The sequence below is a fragment of the Engystomops pustulosus genome, chromosome 5 (genome assembly GCF_040894005.1).
Source record: "Engystomops pustulosus chromosome 5, aEngPut4.maternal, whole genome shotgun sequence".
NCBI lineage: Eukaryota > Metazoa > Chordata > Amphibia > Anura > Leptodactylidae > Engystomops > Engystomops pustulosus.
Window position 1 is genome coordinate 179,595,280 of NC_092415.1, and position 20,738 is coordinate 179,616,017.

Sequence of the window (20,738 nt, forward strand, 5' to 3'; positions counted from 1 at the left end):
GTTACATGCTACCAACCAGGTGGCGTAGATCACATTTGTTAAAATCATGGCGAACACTAGCCGATGTTGGGTTGACCTTAGCGTCGCTCACTAGCCAACATTACTGTGTTTAACCGTTCTCTCACTTAATGTTTTTCAACAATCCTCTCTTTCTTCTTCGTATGTGGCCTCTGCCTTTTTTTTTCATGGCTTGGTGAAGCTGAACAGGCTTAGCTAGAGAAACTTGCATTTAGTGCTAATGATTGTCCCACCTTGAGAGGCCACCTGGTCCAAGATTCTAGTTGTTTTTGAGATTTTAGCACACACAAAAAAAAACTGCTTTATAAACAAGACTGTAAGCGAATCCAGTGTGAAGTCGATTTTCTTGTAAATAAAACATTAAGGAAGAAAAAAAAAAAAGAGACCGGACTAATTTCAGCAGTCCGGGTAGGCAGAGTACAGTGGTTGTTATTGCCCTCTAGTGCCACAGTGAAGATTCACTTTTAACCCTCTGGCTTTTACAAAATTCAGATTGAAAATTTAGGCCAATTTAAAAAGATTTTCATAAACTTTGAATCTTAATTAAACAAATTAGCAGTTTTTAGCATTAGCAATTTAAAACCATAATTCATAGATTTTTAAATTATTTTATTTTTTTTTAACCTTTTCATTTAGAATATCAGTTTAAATTCAGTTGAAATCTGAATTTGGTAAGTAAATAATTTATCAATGTCAATCTTAATTAATAAAAATTAACAGTGGGCAGGGCTGTGGAATAATTAAATAAAACTATTCACTTCTATATTATTTTTATACACTCCCACTCATATATGGCTTATGTATGCTAATTAGTTTGCAATGTTTTTGATAAAAAAGGGTTAAAAAAACCCATGACATATATTTTTACTGTGAATATCTAACAAGCTACGCATTTCAAAAATTATATGATAATTCTATAAAAATGTAAATAATAATTTTAAAAAAACATCATACCGAAAGAAGCAGAGAATCGAAATATCTGAAGATTTAAGGAATTAGAAAGTTCAGGACTAAACCCAGAAATGGGCCTGTAGTGGTCGGAGCCCTTGGTACCATAAAAAAAAAATTAGAAAATAATATTTAGCTTCCAGGTCATCACAGTGCCCAAGAGGTACAGAAGATAACACTCATGGTAACTGCACACATCTTTAGAAAATTATTGGGCTAAGGTGCTGGTTCCCTGGTCAGGACCATATATAAACCACTGCCATAAAGCAGCGACTTTTAAGGATGGTTATAATACTTTTTTTTTTTTAATTTTGAGTTGCACTGAGTCAGTACTTTTCTATGGACCCTGACCTTAGAGCCCGCTAAGTGGATGTTAATATTTAATGTGTATGAAAGAAAACCCCTACAGAAAGAAAACTTTTCCTTCTCGCACACCACTTGCAGAATTTCTTGTTTAGATATTGCACTTAGCCTACACTGCAAAAAAAAAGATCTTTTATAGTCTGCTCTATAAAAAACACTCAATTTAGAGATCATAGCTTTAGCATTTTGTTCATTTTGGGATTGCTGTAAATCCCATGATGTTTCAGAACAACATGACATGATTGTTAACAGACAAAAATCTCTCTACAAGGTTTTGTCAAGGAATCGCAACTTTTACCCTTGCTCTCCTTACACCACCTCCAAGCCAAGTCGCTAGAGAGGGGCAGAAACTATTAGTATATAGGACACATCATGTCCCATTGAGGGGGTGGTGTACCGCATAATAGCTCTACCTCACTAAGTATGTAATTCTAGGTGAAACATTCTTTGCTTCTGAATTATTGCCTTATTTAAAGTGAACCGATCACCAGGAATATTATTTTTAGCTGGTGACAGGTTCCAATAGCCTATTTTATGCTGTTTTTAAAAATGCCTCTGTCAGCATTCTCAATCCCTTCAGTACTTTATAAAATTTTATTTCAGATTATTGGCTCCCTGTCAGCAGTATATGGAGAGCCCCAGAGGTGGGAAGAAGGGAAAGGGGGTAAATTGCGACACCCTGTATGCCTGTGTCTCAGTCTCCTCATACGTTCTTCCAATGCATCCCCACAACCTCACCTGCCTGCTCAATGCACATGACAAGTGGGGAGGGAGATGGAGGAGTATGGAGGAGAGGAGACACAGGCGCACACAGACTGTAGCTTCCCCTCTCCATCCCCCGGCTCTTACCACATGCTGCTGGCAAGGAGCCAGGTAATGTGAAATAAAGCTTTAAAAAAAGTATATAAATTATTCACAATTCTGGCAAAGTAATTTTTAACATCAGCATAGCATAGACTATTGGAACTGTTCACCAGCTATAAATGACAATCTCGGGGACAGGTTTGCTTTAGATGGAATTTTCATTGATCAAATTTAAGTTAAAAAATCAATGTTAAAAAATTAAATTGCGGTTGTTAAAAACTTAATTTGTGAAGTATTATCAGCCAATCATTTTGTTGTTGTTTATGGCCCAAACATATATTTTTTTTCTTAAAGAGGTTATCCATGATAGGAACTTTTTCCTTCTTATGAGCCCCAAGTGGTGTTAATACACAATTTATACTTACTTCTGTGCTTAACACTGGTCCAGCAGGGCATCTCCCTTCATGCTGGCCTCTACTAGTATACAGATGCTCAGTGGCGATGTCACATATACAACAGGCACTTACTACTACAACATCACAATGCATGTCAGCACTGCCCGGCAGACACTGGGGGCGCCATGCTGCACTACTTGGGGCCCAAAAAAATTCTCATCCCTTACAGCCCTTATATATACTTAACAGGTGGTAATATTTATACAGATAATAAAATACATAACCGATCAGCCACATCATGGCCAATCATTAGCTCATTTATATTGATCCACCTACGACAATTTCTAAATACATTTTGAAAAATATATGAACCTATTTTCTTATAGATGAATAAAAGACAAATACTTTATATGTACAAACACGTTTTTAAGCAGAATGTATTGTGCTATACTTTTTTTGTCTTTATGTTTTATGTGTGTGTAAACATAAACATTCTTGACTATGTAGCTCTGCAAGCGAGTCCGCTCAGAGGAAACCTCCTGTACCTATATTGTGAGGGTAACAACTCCGCGTGAGAACTGTCCTTGTATCTTCTTAATTGGAGGTAAACATGACAATATTCCTTGTAGAACAGCGCAGTTTCTTTTATCTGAGTGGGCAGAAGTCAATTAACGTCTGTTTACCCTAAAGAAGACGTCTCAGATTACAAGCACCAAATACAACCACTGGTGGGAGCGTGAAGATGGGGCACGATGACATCCAAATATGTCAGCAGAATTTTATCCAGTTTTTAAATTAAATATATACTGTATTTTTAGTGGTTAGTCACTCACTAAATTTAACCTTCAGGACAGTCAATTTCTGGTTTATTGAGATTCTGGTTTTTACTTTGAGCATTTATTCCAAAAAGAATAACTTGAAGGCTTGTTATCTGAGGTGCGGTAGGCGCATACTTGGGAGACTTTGTTTGACTACAGCGTCTAACAATCCAGACCTGATCATGGCTGTTAATGGTGGGGGTCTGCTTTATAATAAAGCAGACACCCTTCCTGTATGGACTCACCACGGGATAGGAGGATAACAAGTTGAGTGGTGGGTGGAATTACTTCTGGCTCCTCCCCCAACATAAGAACGAACCACTGCTCAACATGAAGTGTTGGAAATTGCCTAGCTGAATACTTAGCCATCTCTGACTCTTCTGTTCACGTCTATGAGAGTGCCAGAAAGGCCTAGCACCATGAATGGCAATTTCCCACATATATAGTATAGAATGGAGTGATAGGATTCATGCTTGACCTACCTCTTGATTCAGTTATTGAGAGAGGGGTATGGATATCATGAACGGTGACCATTAAAGATAACCTGTTGTATGGGAGGTCATTTGTACCTGAAGACAGGTTCCAATAGCCCGTGTTCATTTAAAAATGCTTTTGAACAAATCCTGCTTTTTAAAAGATTTTTTTTTACATTACCTGGAAGTATAGTGAGTCTCAGGGGCTGAAGGCAGAGAGAGAATGAGTGAGGGGCATAAGTGAGGAGGGATTGAGAAAAAGATGACTTGTGTCGTTTGAACTGCCCCTCCTCGGGACTCACCGCACTCTGCTGGCATGGAACCTGGTAATGTAAAATAATCTTTTAAAAAGCTCTGGATTCATTCATATTGCTGACAAAGGCATTTTAAAGCAACATGCCATAGGCTATCACAAACCCTCTTCAGATAAAAAGCTGAAGGTTCCCTTTAATGACAACATAAAGTACCTGTACTTCACAACCACAGAATAGGGGATAGTTAAGGTGATCAAAGTGGGACTGAAAGCACGGACCCCTAGCAATGACGGGAACGGGATCTCGCTCTCACTAATGGGTGGCGCATCAGCCCGAGCATGTGCACTCCCACTCCATTCGCCGACTCTGTGTGGCCTCCTGGATATAACTACTGTATGGTTGAAGTCACTTGTGAAGTATTTAATTTCCTCTTAACAGAAGTTTATAGTACAGATAAAAAGATATGAATTTCCAAAGCTTATGGACAAGGTGTGGGCATTTGGAAAATACAGATAAACATGGTATCTAAAAATCTGGAGCATGCTCATCTTACCAATGATTTCACTAAAATTCTGAGCCGCAGGGGTAATAAGGTATGTTTTTTCAGGCCGCTAAAAACAGATGTGTTTTGAGCAGTCGTCTATGTGTACGAACCCATAGAAACATAATTGTCCTTGTGCTGTCCATTGATTCAACAGATGGTACATAGACAAAGACAATGTAGTTGTGCAAGTAGCCTTAACCTGGCGGTTAAGGTCAAGTCATTAGGTAAGATATTGCATTGGGCGCTCTATCCATTGTATTGTGAATCGCTGTGCAGGAGTGGCCCAAATAAAATTAAAATGTTGCTGTATTATTCAGAAAGACAGAAAATACAAATTGCACAGATGAAAAAAAAAATGAAAATAGCATTTTCCTACCATACGTCATAATTCCTATTCACGGGGAATAGTGTGCGTCAATCATATTAATGGACCATGTAATTCCAATTTTCTTATGCAAACTTCCAAAATAACATTTGGAAAAACATAGGCAAGCTGCGAGGAAATTTACGACAGATCCCTGTCTCGTAATACATTAAACCCCCAGCAAACAACAATATACCCACCGAGTACGAGCGAAAGATCTGCGCTGGTAGATTGTGCCGTCTCGGTGAGTGAGGGTATAGCAGATCATACGCATAACATTAATAAAAAAAAAAATAAGAATTTGACTTCAGTGGCCTTGAAAGATTCCCTAAAGGAATCCTAAAGGGCCTTCATTTGCAGATTTCAATTAGCCATTATTTCTATGCAATTATACATAAAACTCGTGTATTGTGCCGACTATCAGGATATCCCTTAATATGCATGAAAATCAAACAATGCAAAAAACAATAGTATTCAATACAATTCTGAAGGCTTCAGAGAGGCAAAGAAAAGGCAGATCAAAATGGTTACCAGAAACAGAAGAGTTACATAAGATATTAGAAAGGAAAGTTTAAGGTTATGTCAGCTCTCGGAGGGAATAAATCCAATCATGAAGGCTGAAGGATTACACCAAACCCCCGGCCTGTTAATATTAGCATCATCTTCAATTCAGTCACTCTTTTTTTTTCCTTACCTTATTCTGTACCTGCGTCCCATCCGGATTTATCCTGAATGACCCTACGTCAATTGTCTTGCTCGGGCTGACTTTCCTAATTTCATAGAGCAGCTCATCTACCATTGCCCTGCAGGCTACAGAGGAAGAAAAAAAAAATCTAAGATATGTTTTTTTTTTAAAAGTTTTATGTCAAAAGAAAAATTGAGTTACATTTATTGTAAGAAATGTTCTTTATATCTGTGCTGAGATCTGTAGGAATACAGGCAGTTCCCGGGTTACGTACAAGATAGGTTCTGTAGGTTTGTTCTTAATTTGAATTTGTATGTAAGTCGGAACTGTTTATTTTATAATTGTAACCCCAGGCAATTTGGATTTAGAAATGCTGGATTGTCATAAGAACCAGGATTAAAAATAAATCTTAACTGCAGACATCTTTGATAACTGGTATAGCTGTTTATTGTAGCCAAGGCTAAAGTACAGTAAATTACCAACATCCAGAGATCTGTTTGTAACTAGGGGTCGTCTGTAAGTCAGGTGTTCTTAAGTAGGGCACCGCCTGTCCTTGTCTGACTACATAATACACACTAGCAATGCCTATACCAAAGCCACTATAGTGGCTTCCCATGGTCCAGAAAGATCACATATAGGTTAATTGGCATCTAACTATATTGACCCCAATGTCTCAGGTAGGAAATTCACGCTGTAAGCTCCACAGGGAAATGACATGATAACAACATATCTCCTGTCTCGCAGTGTGTAATGTATTGTGATATACAGTAATAATAGGACTAAATTCATACCTATAAAATAATAGTAAATAAAATTATATTTACAACCTCTTTATGTTTCATCATCAATTATTCAACTTAAATTCCAAAAAAAATTTATAGAGTGTTTGCAACCCTCCTAATTTACTAAATACTTGGGTCTTGGGTAAGTACTTCTCATATCTTTGAGTTGTACTGTTCATCTGTTCCTCCTTCCCAGGTGTTTATAAATAAACAACTAATTGTCAAAAGGGTGTGTCCTATACTCTACTATTGATTGGTGGGGGTCCGACTACTGAGACCCCCAGATCAGGAAGACAGAGCCCTGCAGTTTGTGGACACAGGGGTCCCATTTTCAATAACTGAATGAAGCAGAAGGAGAAGCATGTGTCTTAATGCTCCATTCAATACTATGGTGTTGCATATTCCAAGCACAGTGTGGGGCTCTCATAAACAGTGAATGGGAGTGGTGAAGACCAAGTGCTGTGTCTGGCATATCCAATGCACATAGTGAGGTCATGGGACCCAATCAGTAGCCGCCTAGGATCAAGGGCTGTAACTTAATACATTGTACGGTCTGAGGAGGCCGTTAATTGGCTGAAGCTGGTACAGTGACCCCGGCACTTTGAGCCAATAAGTCTGTAGGGGAGACCAGAAAGCCAACACAGAATCATAGCAGGCCAAGTACAATTAGTTATTTTACATCCCGTCCCCCTTCGATGCGCAAGAGTTTTTTTAAATGATATATTATTTATGCAATTCATATTAATATTTGCATTCAAGACAAGAGGGGAACTTAAAATGGGTTGTTCAATCTAAAAATTCTGATTATATATCCATGGAACAGGTCCTCAACGTAAGATTGGTGGGGGTCTTATACCAAGCATCCCCATAGAAAATAAGCATACAATAAAACAGCAAGAAGAAAACTCCACTTGGTGTAGAGTGGTAAAACCTGGACACTTAATAGGAGTTAAGCAGAAGTGATTCCAGTAGACTGAGAAGTTGGAGCTGTCTACTTCCAGTTTCATCACGTTTATAATCCAAGAACAGCTGATCTGTGGGGGTTCTAGGTGTTAGACCCCACTAATCTTACATTAAGAACCTACGCATATCACAGTGAATCAATATTCTCACTATATAGGTCAATAAAAACAGTACATTGAATAACTGATAATGAGGGATCCCAAGGGATCCCCTTTCCTTTGACTATGATATGTCCATTTGGAATGGGGTGTATCACTCATTATTTTGCAGGGCATTTTCATCCACAATTATTGATGGACTCTGCAAGGGATGGTCCTAAAAGAGCCTCCAACACAGATGTGAATGTAGCCTAAGATGTATTGTATTGTATACCATTCTATTAATGAGTCCAAATACTTCATAATTTGTGCCAGGTTTTTCCAGGAAGATTCTAAAAACCTCAGATTTGTGAAGACAGGATGTGCATCAATACAACTGGACTCGGTATATACTTTTCAAGAAGAGTAAAGCAATTTGGTTATTTTTTATATCACTAATTAGGCAAAGACTGACTCTACTTATTAATACTACATATTGTAAGGTACAGTGGTACAGAAGGTACAGTGATCTTAAGAAGTTAACAAACTTGCAATTTGCTAAAATCAATCTAGAAGGTGGTAGAAGATAGAATAGATTTTAGAATAGATTTTTTGAATGAGAAGCTTTATATTTGGAGAGGAAACACTGCATATAAAAACCTATAAAACACTTTACTGTGAAACATGGTAGTATCATGAATTGGGCCTATTTTGCTGCATCTTGGTCGGACAGGCTTGCCATCATTGATCAGACTATAACTTATTCCGGCAAAGTCTAAAAGAAAATATCAGGACATCTGTCCATGAGCTGAATCTCAAGAGAACATGGGGCATGTGGCAAAACAATGACCCTAAGTACACAAGTCATTCATTCAAAAAATTGTCTAAAAACAAAGGACCTTAAAAAAGCAGTTCTTAGGAGGAAACCCAGCAACATAATAGAAGTACAGTATAGGTATTTTGTACATTAGATTGGGGTAATATTCCTCAAAGCTGATATGCAGGAGTAATCTACAATCAACAGGAACACACAGAGGCACAAGGGTAATTTTTTGGGACAATTTTTCACTTCCAGAAATTCCAATATGTTGTCCAATTTTTTTCTTCAATTTTTCTTTAGCTACATTTGGGGTTCGTATGAAGGAACTCTCATCTAATGTCTAATATCTATGCTTAAATATTGAAAATTTGGAAGAGTTCCTAAACTTGCAAGAAACACTATACCTGAAAAGTTCCTGAAATTTTTTTTTAATAGGTTGATTTATTTACGATTTACAATGAGCAGCCTTGGTGCAGTTTTTCGCAATTTTTTAAAAAGAAAAAAAATGTAGATTTTGAGGAAATCGGGTTGCTATCCTCAAAAGATAAAAAAAAAACAAAACTACATTTCCAAAATGCACAAGACTCAATCCAAACAAGGCAAGTAAAATTTGTATAGTGGGAAGGTCACACCGGTCCTGATCTCACAAATTCCTTTGCCTTGCGTCTTGCTCCGAGTGTTACATTTACTCGGTATGATATCATTACACAAATATAGCCTTCATTTTAATTTCATTCAGCACTTAAAGGAAAGGAAGTTCTATTGTTTATCCTTCTTCTTGTTATTGACCCGACAAAAGGCCATTACAAAGTGGTGCCCAGTTCTCAGTTTAGAAACAAGGGTAAGCGTAACCCTGCAACGTTGCATCCCATTCATACTTGTGATTGAGGTCAGAGGAGAGAAGAGAGACCACGGAGAAATCCCAAGAGATTTGTACTGACCTTTCCGGCTGTCGATGAGAAAGGCCATCTCACGCTATACTATTTTCCAGTTCTGCTCCAGTAATCTCTATATAATAACTGTCATGTGGAGACACCTTTATGTAATGTGCATGTTCTTGTTACCAGTGGAAAAAAAACCCAAAAACCTATGTATCATAAGGCTTGCAGAATACTGAAGACATAATATTCGCAGGTGAGCATAAACATTTTGGGGTGCATTTTTAATTTTTTTTATATTGTCCTTGAAACCTCTTAAAACAATAAAATAAAGATCTTTTGGGAGCCTAGGTCACATCACTGCTCAGCCACTTATTGGCTACAACATTCACTTCCTATCCACCCTTTCAACAGAGATCAGGAGGCAAAGTAACCTCTAGTTTAATGTATTCCTTATATATAATTTTTGGGATGATAGCATCTTTATGCAAGTCAGTCTTTCAACTTTGTTCAGCCCTTGTTAAGTCCCAGGTATCTTCATTTTTTTTTGGAGAGCCTTAACAACCGTTTAGATGTCGTTTACACATCAGATTTATAATTTTAAAAATATGGAGAAATAAAAGCTTGACACAGCTCATCCACTACTCTCCTTTGATGGTTCCTCTCTGAACATTTGTAATCCACTATGGAATAGGACAGTGAGTTGCTTGGACCGCATCAACAAAAGATTATCCTGGCATTGTGGTAAAAATGTTTGATTCTTTATCAATCCATGTCAATAATTCTACGACTAAGTGCATCATATTGCCCGAAACGAATTCCTGTATTTTAACAATGATTTTTTTTTTAACATGGATTAATAAAGTGTCAGATTGGCTTAAACAGCTTGATGAACGTGGCGTATGAGGAGTAAATGTCTGGAGTGGATTTGTAACTTTTTTGACTAAAAAGTTGAAATTTTGGTGCAGCTAGTTTCCAAGCTAAATGACGACTTTTAGAAAAATCTCAATTTATAAATGTGTCGATCACATCTGGATTCTCATTATAAATCTGGAATAAAGTGGCTGAAGTTAACATTTCAGGCGTGTAGGAAAAATTAGTTGAAAATCTGGAAACACTCCTGCACAATTGTGTGTGTATATATATATATATATTATATATACACACACACATATTTTTAAGAACACAGCACCCTACTGTTTGGGAAGCTGAAAAATACCCAAATGCAGTGAAAATGATGAAGAAAGGGCAGGTGCGCCATTTTCTTATGGGTGTTGTGATATTTTCTTTACAACTTTGACAACTTTTGAGTCTGACTTGCTCCCAGATTTCTGGGAAGGGTGTCGTCTGGTGTACGCTCCCTGGGAACATCAGCTTTGGTTTTCTACCACTGAGGGGCACCTGATCCCCCAGCATAGTTCAGGGCTACAGGTGGGCAGCTACTTTTGGATAGCCTCCCGGTCTTGCCACATCTTCTGCCGTATCTGAGATAAAGGCCAAGCCAGAAAGGGCATAACGAGGTTGGTCACAGCTTTCATGATCTCACGGTCTCAGGACTTGTATGGTCAGGAAATTCTGATTGAATTCCGATTCCATTCTGTAAAGATTGATCATCTTCTTTAAAACAGTCAATGGTTACGAAGACCAAACTCACATCAGATGTTTTTTCTAGGCAGTGCCCAAAATAACAGAAAATAAATATGAAATATATTCCCTATCCCAAATATTGTATGATAATAAAATGGAAACAGTCATAGGTTATTTTTGCAAAAAGGATTCATCATTTTATGACTGAATAAACATATTACTTAAAATAAGCAGCAGATGAAAAAACCCATTGGAGCGTAATTTAATATACAGTGAATCAAAAGATAAAAAAAAAAACACTACATCAAGATAAAATACAAGAACTGACATGATAAAATCGATTCATTTTGAGAACATTGTATCAAAAGGTGAAGTGAGGAAATTAAGTTTGGGCAGCAATATGCTTCCAATAACCCCTAACATCAGGCGTGCGATGCTTAGATGATACCAACGGATATTTCCATTGGATCCTGAAGGCAGTATCAAAACTGAATAATGGGAAAATTGTTCCGAGCAACCTAAGAATGGCTGGCAATCATAGCTAGGACTCAACATGGATTCTAATTGCTGCTGGTGTCGGAGAATACTATTGTTATCCATGCTAATGGATAAATGACTGCATAGAATTAGAAGGTTATCGGCGAGAAGTGGCTTCAAATTCTTTACATAATTAGTCCGAAAATGAAAAATCCAACGACTTTGTAACGTATCCTTGTGACCTTTTTGGATGTTTTGTCTATTTTTTTAATGCAGTGTCTCTTCCCCAATGTGAGGAGGTACATTTTTATGGTTACACTAAATAAAGATCTACAATATATTAATGAAATCTTTCAGCTGTTTTTTTACAAAGCTGCAGATAGTAGGAGGTATCGTCCGACCTGAAGAGCGTTGTAAAATCATTGTGTGTGGTGTTAGTAGCAGCAGTACTGTAAAAAAATACAATGCTCCTCTCCCTGCTTCGAGTAACTTCTGTAGCAGGCTTCTGTTTGAATACTACAGTAATTTCACAAAGAGGAGGTTTGGTGGTGTATCCATTGCGCCGGCGTGCTCCAAGTCCAGCTACAGTCCTGGAATATTAATGCATTTGCCACATTCCTGCTGCTACTACCAACACAGACTGGTATGGTATGGTTACACATATCTTTAGGGCCAATAGCTACCAGTGTTTGCAGCTTTGTATATTCAAAACTTCTGGTAGGCTCGCTTTAAGACACCCATTATTACAATAGTATCTCACATCCTGAGACACAAGCATTTTTCTTATTACCTCTACCCTACTATGTACCTGATAACAAATACCTTTAAGGGGTTGTCCGGGTTGATCGATTTTGATACAGCCTATGACATTGTGTCGCCTACGGGTGTGGCCTGTACGTATATGGCCAGTGGTGATGGTCGGAGCTGCCCATGACCAAAGGTAAGGACTATGGTGAGTTTAAAGGGCTTGTTAAGTACCATCCCCTAAAGCATGCCAAGAACATCTACAAGGTCCTCCAGCCAGTGACATGGGAGCAGCAGAAGTGGAAAGGGAGAAGTACAATATGGTGGTGGCCGAAATAGGGGATATGCAATTAACCTGCTACACTTTCTTATTTCTGGCCAACCCCTTTAATGAATTTATTATTTTTTTCAAAACTTGGAGGGTCTTTATTAATAGTAGTGAACTCCATGACAAAATATTCTTACTCCTGTTCCATAGTTTCTTGCATGTACCCATTTTAATGGATTTAAATAAAGATGAATGGTTTTTCATGCGGGAATGTTTTTAAGCTAGAGCTCACTAATTTCAATAGACTTTGTACTCTAATAAGCTGGAGATCTGTGCTCACGTACCCCATGAATGTTTAAGGCTACATCCTAGTGGAGAGCTTACTATTCTGTTTTCCTTCTTCCAGTCACTTATCTTTAGTTTGGAAATTTGTGCCTCTTTTTTTTAGGGGGAGTATTTAGATTTATTCTAGATAATGATAAACCTGACATTTGAATCTAATTTCAATCTGCAACACAAAAGTCACAGATTTTTAAGCAGTCTTCCTTTTAATCATTTTCCTACACCAACAGGGGAGTGAAGGCCACAACTAAAAGGGAACCTGTCAGCAGAAATATACCTAATAAACCCCTACCAGTTTGTTGTCAAGCAGGTGAACACCTTCCAGATCATATTTCATTCATGGCCCAGGGTGGTGGAGTCATCCAGAAAATCAACATGAAGTGAGTGTAAAATCGTTGTATCAAGTCAAGAAGGTGGAGAGTTTAACACTGAATCCAGGCTTTCCCTGTCTCAGAAAGCCACCTTCACTGAAGTTGATGGTCCTACACCCAGAGACATCGCTAACCAGATCTCCTAAAGTCTAGTGCATGATGTAAGTCACGGGAGGTGTTCAGAGGCGGGGAGAGCTTGACTTCACTGTTAAACTCTCCACCTCTTGGACTTTCTACTACCAGTTTACATTTCACTTTAAAGTTGATTTTCTGGGTGATAGAACTATGCTGGACTATGAAAGAAACATGATCTGTAAGGTGTAAAGCTTCTAGACAACATACTGGTAGTAGTTTTTTAGGTCACTTTCCAGGTTCCCTTTAAGACTTCATGCAGCCTTGCGCAAAATGTGTGACTTTTTAAAATGTCTATATTTGGATTCCAAAGGCGAATGAAAAAGTTGCAGAACCTAATTACTCAAATTTTTATATGTGTCTGTAACTTCACACATTGGGGCACATTTACTTACCCGGTCCCGCAGAGATCACCCGAAGTTACCCGGTGTCGCATCTCACCAAGATCGTGCGCCCGATATCCTGCATGCGTTGCTTCCCTGCTCAGGTCCACCGGAGTTCACCTTCTTCTTCCTGGTGCATGTAAGTGCATTGTCTTGCGACACAATTTGAAAGTTAAATCCCGCACTTTGTCCGAATCAGTCGGTTCGTCCGATGGCCCGCCCCTCGATTTTTGTTACATGAAAGCCAGCGCAGCTGCGCCTCAATCCAATCGCGTGCGACACAATCCCCTTCTATATAACTGTCACAGCGGGGCAAATCTTGAAAACGCCAGAAAATCAGACGAAAGTGCGGCCGCAGACCCTATGTAAATAAGCCCCATTGTATTGTTTATTTGCACCTTTAACTTTATGTTTATATTGAGAACATACAAAGTGACTTGCGCAGTTGGGCTCCAATGTTGGCCGATCATTAACTATTTAAACTATCCTAAAGATGTCCGATACATGTATAGAAGTGAATGCAATGTCAGTAAACATGTAAGATGTTCTGTCTAAGATTGTCTTCTCTTTTGATGGAATACTAAATCAATGACAATTCTCAATCTACACAGAATTAAGGAAGAAAGCAACTTCCCAGCAAAGTACCTTAAGATACTAGAATGTATTGCAAATAAGATAATCTTTTATTTGCCTCAGGGCAGAGCCTCCAGCGAGTCTGACTCCGAAGAGCATAAATGATGCAAGCGGATCTCCGTTATACAGTGCTAGTGATTAGAGGGCTTCATGGTAAAGGCTACAGCTGCACGCAATGTACAGAGGGATAAGACTGGAAATCTTACAGTGTTAATGCACAGCTGCTAGATCGTCCTCCCCGAAAAAGCTTTAATAACAGGTCTGATCATACACTGCACACATAAAGCCTTCTTATCTGCAATGATATGGCCTCCAGATTCTAGACCGTAACAATGGGTCATCAGTCACCCCAGAAAATATATCATGTCATTTATGAATCCTCTTTTTCCTGCAGCTATTGGACAAATGTATTCATGCTAACAATCCACCTGCTGTTTTTTTTTGTTTTTTTTTTGCAGTGACATTTCTGATTCAGCGAACATAGATTGGCCATAACTGCAAAAAGAGAGGCATCCGCATAAATGTCTATCCGAGCCTGACTGTCACGCAGTCTCAGGACGAAGATGAAGCGGTAAGAGTAGGCGAGATCTTTTACCAACGTAAGAAGCATTACTTATACACTCCCGCATAAACAGACCTCAATTTTACAGCAGTAGGAAAATTTGTTATTTATGGAGGAGAAAGTGACTTGTCATTGTGCTAGATGAAGAGGTTGTCTCTTTGTTGGCAGTGTCCTAAGTGGTAGACAATTTCCATAATCTTTGAACTGTATGAGAAATCTTTTTATAAGACACATCTTTGATTCAGCCATCCAAAAAAAGGGAAAATGTATTTGACACATATTAAAAATTCCCTGTTGGTAACACACAAGCAAGACAAACAAGCCCTGCTACATCCATTCACTCACACACACAGCTCTGCTACATCCGTTCACTCACACATAGACAGCTCTGCTACATGCATTCACTCACACACAGCACTGCTACATCCATTCACTCACACACACAGCACTGCTACATCCATTCACTTTCACACACACAGGGGCCAGGGAATGATTGATTAAAACATTAGGAGTATGCGTTGAGCTTTTTTCTTAGGGACATGGCACTTTACATAGCTTTGTTTTGCCTTGTACTTTACATTTACTGCCAACATGTATTTTACCACTATGCTCGTATTTATTTGTACATTTTTGTGATTTTCGCATTCGTTGTATTGCATATGTTAATTGTATTATTATTATTGTCCCAACTATATTTATTATCATTCGACAGTCGTGATATTGTTGGATCCCTTCTCTTATAAGTTGTATTTGTTTTTAAAGGGCTTGGTAAGAACTACCCCTAAAGCATGCCATGAAAATCTACAAGCCCCTCCAGCCAGTGATGTGGGAACAGCCGGAAGTGGCATTTCAGACATTTAGATGCTATTTTCCATTTCGGGGTTCAACATCAGGAATAACTGTTCTATTTTGGTAGATCAGACATTTTGGTACACAGGGATACCTAACATATTTATCATTTTTACAATTTATTTATTTCATATCAGTTCTAGAGAAAAGGGGGCGATTTAAATATTTAGTTTTTTTTTAATTTAATTTCAAAAATTTTTTTTTAGACCCCAAGGGTACTTAAACCCTAGGTTGTCTGATTGTGCCAATGGCACATTGTAACAGATCTTCAGAAATCAGAACTGTTATAAGACTCAAGGCTGTCATGATGACAGATCGTCACTCCCCAACGACGTCATGGGGAGTGACGATCTAAGCCAGGAAAGGGGAGCCCACATGTCGCTGGTAGCAATCAAAGGGCGTTACTGCTGGGTGTTTGCTGCAGTATGCAGCAAACACCTACCTTGTATGGAGAGGGCTCAGCCTGTGAGCCGTCTCCATACACTTGCAGCTGACGTGAGACACATAGATATGTCACACGACGGTAGGGGGTAAAGGACCTTGCAGCGATACAGAAAGCATGTGACCAGTCACATTCCTCCGACACATACTAGTTACAATATTAATAAACTTTATTATATGCTGCAGAACCTCAACATACAACTATCACCAGCTGAAGAACCTCATCATACACATCTCAGCTGCTGGAAAACCTCGTCATATTCATGCACATGAAAGGAGTCAGAAGTAAGAAGGGTATCTCCAAATCTCCAAGTATTGACTATAGAATAAAAAGAAATAAATCCGTAATTATAATAACACAGTATACAAAAGTATATATTTCGCTAGCTTATATATGAAAATTCAACCTAGTTCTATTCATTCCCTGAACAGACAAAACGTGATGGAGTATTTTTATGTCCACATTTTCCAATGGCATTAGCGTGGTAACTACCTGGCCATAAGGTGGGAGGTTTGTGTCATTAAGATAAGAGACTATTATATCCCTTAGAACATTAGCAGTGGCATACATTAATTCTCTAATTAAGCTCAGTGTCTACTTTTCTCTTTAGATGCTTCTTATGGGAGTTTCATTTGGTTTCTAACAACCCTGGGATTTATGGGGTTGACATTGTGGGTATTGCCATTTCACACAGGACATCTGAGGTCTGTAATGTTTTAGTACAGTAAAATTTTTGCATCACAAATGTTCCTAATTTCATCCTAATGAATGGAAGCAGAATTTATAGCAAATCACAACGGGGTTCGAAACAAGCTCTGAGGAGGTGGCCTATGAGGACGTCTGGTTTCAGGCAATATGTCATGTCATGAGATGATCTATATTCCGAATAGTTAAATCTCGGCAGTGTTGAAAACCTTCTTTGTTAACTGTAAAGTGTTTCCATGTTTTGGTAAACTTTTTAATAACATGTTGGAAAAATGCTCATGGCCAGGACGATTTTCGGCCGTGATAAACTTATGTTAGTGTCTATCTATCTGTCCCTGTCGTTTTGTATCCATGCATCCGTTTTTAAGAGTTGCATCCATCTGGCGTTCTATTTTCACTTTTATTTGTGAACTTTTAGGGCTGATGAAAAAGCAACAATTCAGACAGTTCATATGGTCAGGGATAATTATTTTTATATTTTGATAGATTGGATATTTTGGGATGCAAGAATAGATAACATAGTACACATTCATCTTTCTTCACATCCTTTTGGAATGTAGCCTTATATAATCTTTTTGGAAAACAGCCTGTCAGGTGGAATCTCAATAATCATGTCAGACATTAGACCTTGATCATGTTTTACTTTCAAATCATCTTTCTACTGTCTTTGAAGGATTAGGAATATTCTATAATATGCCTTTGTTGGGCTCCAGGGGTAGTGGATCCTCTGTACCACCGTGGACGATGACGTAAGCAGACAACTGGGATCGGTGTCTAACTGGGACCCAGTTTTCACCAGAGCCTGCCACAAAGCGGGTAGGACTTGCTGCCGTGTGGTACCACCAGGTCGTTCCACAGGCGCGACTTTGTCTGCGGTGGCAGCAAAGGCGTAGTACAGAATCGTCAGACAAACCCGTGGTCGGGGACAGGCAGGAGGTCGAGACAGGCAGCATAGGGTCAACGTCAGGAACAAAGCAGGAGGTCAGGGCAGGCGGAACAGGATCAGAGACAAATGCAGAACCAGGGTCACAACAGGAAATCCAAACACGAGCGCAAGGCAGGTACAAAAGTTTTCTCAACGGCATGAGCATGAAGACCCGGCAGGGTGTGCAGGGAGAGGAAAGGTTAAATTAACAGCGCGCTGGCCCTTTAAATCTTCCGAAGCCGGTGCGTGAGCACCCTAGGAGACGTGGGACGCGTGCAGGGCCAAGGACCCGGAAGCAGGAGCGAGGACAGGTGAGTAGCTGTGACGCAGAGCGAGGGCACACTGAGGCACACAGGTGAGCCCGCAACCCGAGTTCGCGGGACCACCAGTGACAGCCATCTAATAAATACTACCATAGGTTGTAGCCCAGCAAATTGGAGAAACACTGATGCCAAGAATGGCTTTCTAGGGTGAAAGACACAAGGAAGCAAACCATGTGAGTTATTATCTCACTTGGTCTAGCTAGATACATTTCCAACAGTAAACAGAATACAGGGACCTCCATGCATTAAAGGGACGGCTGCTGGAGCCGGTTTGGTCTTTGGAAATCGGGTTAGGTAATTTTTTTCCCTTCCAAATCTCCATTCTTTTCCCTTTGGATGCTGGGGGTATCTGTGATGGGATAGGAGGGTCTTGGGGTTGTTCATATGGATTAAGTTTTACTGTAATTTTAAATTTGCAAACAAAAAAAAAAAAATACAGCAAAAAACTAAAAGCCACGTAATTAATATTCACTTAACGTTCCCTGGTCCATGGCTCATAGTGAAGTGGTAAAGCCATCCATTGAGCTGTCATAAACATAAAAAAAAAATAATCAAGGCCACTGAGATTGGAGCTCAGAAAAAAACTGCTTTTTGCAGACAATGACCAAACATACTTCCTACAAGCGAGCAGTCTGCACATTTCTTTATCCTCCCTGTCAGCCTAATCTTCTGGTACATCTAAGACTGGCTATGTCTGAGGTTTTGAAATTTGTCAATTTCTTGGTTTATTTTTTTTTAAAGACTTGCAAATCTTAAGGGACAATTTATTTCAAGATGTTGCTGAAAATATCTAGTGACTGACTGAGTGTCTCCGGTGGCTCATCTTGGTGCTATTGTGCACCGCCATCTGTTAAGAAATGTATCCTCTTGTCTTCTGGTTCGAGACCACAGATGGAAAGTTTCCTCTTGCCTGATAATGCTGACAATAACTGCCAGCAGCCGCTTATTCCTGGTCAATGGCGTTATAATCTCAAAGTACATATATTGAACCGTGAACTTTTCTAAAAAATGGAGAAAAAAAAAATATACACACACAAAAAAAAAGTCTCTAAACCAGAAAAGTCATTTGATGCCACAGGAAAATCTCTCTCGGAAAAAACCTTTGGAGTCAGGATTGTTACCTCCGCACTGTAACAAGAGCGGTCTACGGAGAGTTAATTAATGAAATCTCCAAAGGCAATCAAATATGTTGACTGCAAATAGATGGATTACTTTTACTCAAAATTAAAACTGACACATTTAGGTTTTTTTTTTTCTTCTTTTCTGCCTTGAATGACCCCGAAATCAACAGGAAGGAATTAGTTTAAGTTATTCTCATTTACGGAACATACTTATTTAACATTTAGGGTGCGTTTTAATTGTGCCCTATGATATTTGATAGGAACAATGTTTGGGCTTCGTATTATGTTCTTCTTGGTATTTGTGTTATGTAAACGTTTCAAAGAAAGTCAGTATTTAATGAAGCGCTGGTTCCAAAAAGAAACTTGTCCTATTTAAGACAAGGCAAACATTGCAAGAATTTACCATATTTTTTTTCTTCTTACATTTGCCATTAGCCTTTTATTTGCCTTCTTGTATCTTTCCAGCTGCTGTAAAACTACAACACCCAGCAGGCCCCGACAGCTATAGGGAGTTGCAGTGATATCAGGGCCGGCTCCAGGTTTCAGAAGGCCCTTGGGCGAGAGAGCCTCAGTGGGCCCATTAGATTAATTAATAAAAATTGCTCTATTTATACAGCGCCTACAGATTATGCAGCACTGCACAGAGCTTGCCAAATCAGTTCCTGTACCCATGGAGCTCACAGTCTAATCAACCTACCAGTATGTTTTGGAGTGTGGGAGGAAACCGGAGGACCCAACGGAAACCCACGCAAAAACAGAGAGAACATACGAACTCTTTGCAGATGTTGACCCTGGGACATGAACTCAGGTCCCCAGAGCTGCAAGGCTGTAATGCTAACCACTAAGCCTACTACTTTAGCAGCCCAAACAGCCCCACATAGTTATATTATATAGTGAGATTTGGCTATGCCCTCCCCCTCCCCTGCAGCTCTGGGCCCCTGCACTTTCCAGGTATGCCTGGTACTGGCGGCGGTCCGGGGTGATATAACAGCTGGAAAGGTACAGATTGGAAACTGCGGACTTGAAGGTTTTCTGTAGGGTCAAAGTAGAATTGTTGGATTCCATGAAGACTACAGATGTTTCCACATTAGATCACACAGTAAAAGGTTGTGGGGGTGAAATACAGCAAAGCAATTACCTGTCACTTTATGTAGATGAAATGGAAAGAGGTCAGCCTGCAATCTCTACCTACAGATGAAACATATTTCTCTACTATGTCTTTACGTAGTGATAATAGTCAAATATTTTTATGGAATTTTTTTTATTATGTTTTTTTCTTACACTTTAGTCATTGTTATGGGTTTCCATATTATACTAAATAGATTTAAGGCTTGACATTAGATACTGCCAGATGTTACTCCCTCCATACACACACACACACACAAATGAGTGTGCTATCTATAGGCAAGTGTAGTAAAAGCTACAGAACAAACTATCCAGTGTGAAATCAGCTTGTATCTAATGTGTATACTATACTAGCTAGCCATAGAGGTTACAGTAACATTAGCCAAATCCTTCCACTTAGGTGGGAATAGATGATCAACTAATGTTTGTGGGGGTTTCCTGAAATCCCCTAGGTAGTAAATGTTTAGGGAGAGTAAGATCAGGCAGCTAGATTTCAATATGCCCCATCTTTTTGTTCTCAAGGAAGATAAACCTCTGCCAGAAGCAAAACATCAGATTAGCAC

General features: G+C 39.0%; 1 protein-coding gene across 3 annotated transcripts in view; it reads right to left on the reverse strand.

The window, feature by feature from the left end:
- Positions 1–20,738, reverse strand: part of CNPY1 (canopy FGF signaling regulator 1) — an 83,638-nt gene that overhangs the window by 29,246 nt on the left and 33,654 nt on the right. For all 3 annotated transcript variants that reach the window (XM_072153950.1, XM_072153951.1, XM_072153952.1), the window contains one exon: positions 5,676–5,791. In XM_072153950.1, coding sequence (XP_072010051.1) covers positions 5,676–5,791 — 116 coding nt within the window. The remainder of the gene's footprint in view (positions 1–5,675; positions 5,792–20,738) is intronic.